The sequence below is a fragment of the Leptodactylus fuscus genome, chromosome 1 (genome assembly GCF_031893055.1).
Source record: "Leptodactylus fuscus isolate aLepFus1 chromosome 1, aLepFus1.hap2, whole genome shotgun sequence".
Lineage (NCBI taxonomy): Eukaryota > Metazoa > Chordata > Amphibia > Anura > Leptodactylidae > Leptodactylus > Leptodactylus fuscus.
Window position 1 is genome coordinate 330668150 of NC_134265.1, and position 6000 is coordinate 330674149.

The 6000-nt window shown below is 43.8% G+C and overlaps 1 protein-coding gene across 1 annotated transcript in view; it reads right to left on the reverse strand.

The window, feature by feature from the left end:
• HTT (huntingtin) overlaps window positions 1-6000 on the reverse strand; it is a 119886-nt gene that overhangs the window by 46395 nt on the left and 67491 nt on the right. Inside the window, exons 29-36 of the mRNA XM_075261015.1 lie at window positions 5952-6000; window positions 5568-5645; window positions 4995-5218; window positions 4834-4912; window positions 2795-2956; window positions 1335-1390; window positions 1095-1243; window positions 840-976 (exon numbers count right to left, since the gene is read on the reverse strand). The exon at window positions 5952-6000 is cut by the window's right edge and continues 62 nt beyond it. Coding sequence (XP_075117116.1) covers window positions 840-976; window positions 1095-1243; window positions 1335-1390; window positions 2795-2956; window positions 4834-4912; window positions 4995-5218; window positions 5568-5645; window positions 5952-6000 — 934 coding nt within the window. The remainder of the gene's footprint in view (window positions 1-839; window positions 977-1094; window positions 1244-1334; window positions 1391-2794; window positions 2957-4833; window positions 4913-4994; window positions 5219-5567; window positions 5646-5951) is intronic.

The window sequence follows — 6000 nt, forward strand, 5'->3', positions numbered from 1 at the left end:
AACATGAAAAATTGTAGCGGTTCTAGAGGGCCATGCGCGCCGCAGCAAATTTAGCTCCACCCACTTCTCTGCTGACTCCGCCCATTCTCATTTTTCCCATGTGCCCCACAAAGTAAAATCCTCCTACAGTCACCCTAACATTATACCCCCCCATATTATAACATTTCCCTTCAAATGTCCCACAATATTAAGTCCCTATCCTGGTGCCCAGTATAAACTAGCAGAAACTAGAGGGGACATTAAACTGGGGACAGCTAGAGGCAGACATGTCCCCCTCCAGCTACCCCCCATGGTTTACTATCCTCCAACAGCTGCCCCAGTTTAATGTCACCCTCCACCTGCCCCTTAGTTTAATGTCTCCCCTCCATGTGCCTTCAGTTTAACTGCCCCCCTACATCTGCCCCTAGTCCCCCCTCTTGCTCACTCATGCTGTCTCTTCTCTTGTTATCATCCAGCAGCCCCCACTGCCGGCAGCTTGCAGAAAGCACACAGTCCTGTGTGGCTCCACCCACTAACGAATCATAGCCTATCCTGGTGATAGGCAGTGATTACATCATCACAGGTCCTTGAACAAACTTCCACTAGCTCTGCGGGCCGGATAGAAGCAGTCAGAGTGCCGGGTGTGGCCCGTGGGCTGCACATTGCCCAGGTCTGCATTAGATGGTCAACCAGCCCCAGCGAGATTGGTGGGTAAAGCCAACTATCACCTGATGTGTATGGACTAACTCAGGGATGTGTATAAGTTGGTTAGCCAGAACTTGGAATAAGCAATAGCAAAGCTTTTATTTCATATTGCTTGGATATGGTTTTTGAAGACATAATGGCTGGCGCTTCCTCACCTGATGATACTGGATGAGTCGGAGTAGCATGGACACCACAACTTCTTTCTGAGTCTCCAGTTCTTTCCCTGCATCTGCTTTATTTGCTCCCCTTAATACAAAGAGGTCATGGACTATGGGCTGTAGTGCTGGAATAGCTACGAGAGACAGAGACATACGTAATCCATATGCACTTAGGAAGTTATGGAAATAAATGTGTGAATACTGGCGTATTAGATGGGTGCCGCATAGTAACGTATGCACATATCTCCCTACCATGGGTCACAGCTTTCCTCCCACTGGCCATGATACCATCACACAGCTGGATAATTTTAGGAATGCCAATGATCTGCTTGGAATGGTAGCGCTCATAGGACAACAGTACCAGGAAGAAGAACACATTAGGAATGATGGCTTCCGATTCCCTGTTTTGTTAACGGAAAACACTTAGGTTAAAAAGGATATTATCAGCATTATAAATATAACAAACTTGATACATAGTACAGGGGAACTTACCTGAACTGACCCACTTCAATGTACTCAAACTGCTTCAGCACAAAACCTATAAAGACCTAAAGGCAAGAACAATTATGGAAACAACGTAAAGAGAAGATATATCTTGAATATCACAAAATTGCCCATTAAAGTCATTTTAGTAAATCCCCAGATGCTTGATGGTGCTGAACTCAGCCGGACCTGAACTATTTTTGCAGTGTGTCAGATGGGATTACCCTGCAGAAAGACGTTACTATTAGAGAATACCGCTGCCATGAAGGAGTGCATATAGCCATTACAAATGTTTAGGTAGGTGGTGGGGTCAGAGTAACATCTGCATGAATGCCAGGGGTCACATTTACCATCAGGCAATTGCACGGAGAATCACATCTCCTCAGCGGTCTTGCTTTCTTCCCATAGGGAAGCAATGTGAACCCTGAAGCACATGCACCTATCCACATAATGTGAAAGATAACATGAGACATCAGATCAGGCAACCTTCTTCCATTGTGTCATGGTCCAGATCTGATATTCAAATCTCTTAAAATCCTATCATCTAGATAAGAAAACAAGTGTTTGATATAGATTAGAGTCAAACTGCGGGGTCTCCTAGCAATCTGGACAAGGGAGGTCAGCAAGTAACCCATGTGAAGAACAAACGTGTGTGTAAGCTTGGTCAACACTCCATTCACTTCTATGGCACTTTGGGGATGGCGATCTCTAATCTACTTGCTCACATGAGGCAGTGAGTAATCCTCTTTAAGGCTAAGGCTCCACGGGCCATATCTGCAGCACTAAAGCGCTGCGGGAAGAACCGCTCCATGAACACATTGCAGTTCTTTCCACAGCGCTTTTAAGAGAAAGTTCACAGAGTTTTCCTCTGAGGCCTTTCTCTTATTATATCTATGGGAAAGCCGCCGGCGTTTCGGTAGATATAATTGACACATTGTGGTTTGCAAAGCCGCAACAGCTTTGCAAATCGCGGCGTGTCCGCGCTGCAATCTTTTCCGCAAAGTGGGGATCCACTTTGCCTGCACTGTACAACGCCGCGATTTTTCCCACAGCGTCGCCAGTCCATGGGGCCCTGGTCTAAAAGGAACTATGCACCTTTAAACATATCACAGCACCATGTAAGAGGGTATGTGTGAGGTATGATATATGGATCCTCCCTCATATACGACTAGCAAGCGCGGTGTCTCTTTAGCCTCGGGCCTATGTACAGTGAATCTGCAGCTCTAGGTTCACAACACGAGAGCACCAGAGATGAGCCCAATGAGAAACATCTCTAGGTAAGAATTATTTCTAATGCGGTTGCGGATTGTCTTAGAACGGTGATTTAGGCCAATAAGTTCTTCTCATACATAGGAGGAGCACACATTATTTATAGGACTGTCTGTTTTCAATACCATGTTTAACTACAAACGTAAACTAACTTAGGCCACCCATAGTCTGCTGGATACATGGCCACAATGAAGCATTACCTGGTCAGAATCCAACAGGCAGTAGTTGACTCGTAGCTGAACCAGTTGGGCTAGCAGATCGAGGACTTGTCTCTGCAGCTGCACAGATGTAGTAGTGGTGTACTGCTTCAGGGCTTTAATAACCAGCGGCTCAAACAGGCGGATGTGATTGTGGATGGTGTTCTGCAAAAGAAAATGTACAAAATAAAAAAAAACATATTGATAAAGCGCATCTAGTCAGAGAAACTAGTCATGGCAACACTTGGGCTTGTGTAGCACAAAAGTGCACGGACAATCCGATGGACTCCATGGCTGATCAATAAGAGAATGGTGTGTGTACAGCAAAGCGGGTTTTATTCCATTAATTAAAAAACTTAGCTTACAGTGGTGACTGCTTATGCGTTTCATGGTATGTCTCGATTTTTATTTTTTTTTTCATACAAGGCAGGTTTTCCATTGAACCCCCATAGATTTTAATTGATGGAATAAAACTCAAGTTTTTATTCCTGTGTCTTGGTGCTGGACACACATCCTATATGGATATGATCCGATCTTAACATCGTGGACATAGTGTAAGGAGTCAACTGTCCATAAATTAATGGAAATTCAGACTTAGAAGGGAACCTGTCACAGACTATTTGGACACTAAACTATCCAAAAGTCATTATGGACTGCTGGCATAGCCTTTCCAGATAGCCCTATCCTAACATTGTCCATAGCCACAATAAAAACAAACACCCCCCCCCCCCCCCCCCAAAAAAAAAAAAAAAAAACAACAACAAAAAAAAAAAACAACAAGCAGTTATCTTGATACTTACCTGGAACTTGTAAATCCAGAGCCTGGCAGTTCCTTACTGAAGCTAGAGTAAGGCTCCATGTACATGACGGAGTGTGCAAGTGGGGAGCGATTTCATAGCAGGAAGTGATGACATCGGACGGTGATCTGAGTGCGGACCACCACCAAAGGACATTCTGATCCAATGCTACAAAGCAGGATAGGACCTACTCTATATTCACTGGAACACAACAGAGCATCGGACCCTCCATCAAGAGTGACTCAGACCTCATGCACATGGTGAGTGTGCAGACTAAGTATACCCCAGCCTGTGGTATCATAAGACAGGCTTGCACATTCCAGTGAGCGCCCTCTATTGGTTTGCAATACTGAGGCAGCAACTGTCTTCCTAATTACATCATGGAAGGCAGATTTGCATATTCTTCCCATAGTTCCTTGCAAAGTGGAGTGCTAAAGGCTTAACAAGTCTCCACACACCTATATGGTGGTCTCTCCCTAAGGAGTGACAATATCCCCTTAACCATGTGCATAGGGCTGAATGTTTGTTGCCCTGCATATGAGCATTTTAGGGTGTGGTCATGCCCACCGAGGGGCGTCTGATGGTCAGATGCTTTGAATTAACCAATTTTGATCACTTCTATAGTGAGAGGTTCACAACTTTCTTCATTTGCCCCATCCGTATTGATGATGGCTTATACACCCATATCCCTTTCTTTACTTCTGTATTGCACTTATTTTGATAATTCTAATTAAAAATACAACAACAACAGCAAAACCCCCCTGTGGATATCCAGCTGGTGCACACAGTCTGTCTCTGTGGAAAGTAGGCAAGTTACATTTTCTTCAGAAGTAGCTACCCTGTCAGTCAATGTCTGATACATTAAAGAGCCCTGAAACATGACTAGGGATATTAACCAAACCATACAGACCCATTGAAGGAGAGTTCATAGATTGTAAGCTCTTGTGAGCAGGGCCCTCGCTCCTATTGTCTGATACAGCTAATACTGTCTGCACATGTACCCTCCGATTTGTAAAGTGCTGCGGAATATGTGGGCGTTATATAAAGTTATTATTATATTATTATTATTTAGCTAATTTGCAGTAAAATACAGAAAATTCAGCAGTGACTAATGTCATCCCCCTGCCCTCTCCACATGGGGTACTGTTCTTACGTGTACATGGAGGTCACCAGTGATTTTTGCTTTCTGTGAGCGTGAAATTGGGACCATTGACCTTGTGGTAAAGACACGATCACAAAGATTACCTTGTCTGCACGATGCTTAGTAACATTGGTAATGCTGTTCTTCAGCTGCGAAGAAACTTTCTGGAGAACATCAAACCACCTGGAAGAGGGAAATCGTACAGGTCATTTGTGTATGGAGGAGACTATAAAGAGAGATGCGGTATCGCTGGATGACATCTTACCCCGATGTGTCCTGCTCTTGGTCAGCTTGTACCATATTTCTTAGGCTGGCATCTGCCAATGCCTGAGTGAAGTGTGTATAGGGCGCCATGAAGCAGTAATGGTACAAGCCAGGTCGCAGGTTAGAGGAGCCCAGGCGCTGAGCCTTGCCTTGTGATTTACCAGGATTAGAACATAAAGCCTCGAATTGTGATGCCAAGTTAGTCCCAAAAAGGGTCTTTAATAGCTGAAAAAAACAAATGCAAAAAAAAAAAAAAAGTTTAGAAATTAACTAAGACTCATTTGTTAGATAAATACAATAAGTTCTTTAAAAGACTTGCACAACCAAGCTCCATATAATACATAGGTGCACAACCTTTTGCAGGTATGAGGGTCACACTATCAATAATTAAAGCGCTTTTCGTGGACCTACATACTGAGAACTTATCCTTAGGAATCAGTGGGGGGTTTAGACTCCCGAGACCTCCATTGACTGGCTGGTTAGCCATCCATATCATAAGGGCTGTGCTTGGTATTGCAGCTCAGCCCTATTAACCTGAATGTCTTGCCAGTGTTACAAGTATCTTTATACTCACCTGCTGAACACAGATAGTCGCCATCACTGGTTCACGGCTGAAACAGGATTTAAGGTAACCCAGAATTTCTTCCACGCACTGTAAAGACAACACCAAGATGTCAGAAGGATTTCATAATGGTTGCAGACATAAATCCAAGATCTAGTCATCATTGAAATAATTTGGAATAACGGTGACACCCAGTAGTCAACATAGTCATACATTTAAAGGAGGAATAAAATGAAGCGGCACAACCTTCTGTGCCATACATATGGGGGACACTGGAGCCCCATTTTTGTCACTGGTTGAAGGACCGCAGATAAATGAATATTCTGGTAAATAAAAGGTAGTTTATCATCGATAGAAAAAAAGTCCACGATATACAGAAAGACTGTTGGTACTCACTTTGCCAATATCGTTTAGTGTGGCAAGTTCTAAAATCTGAGACAGAACA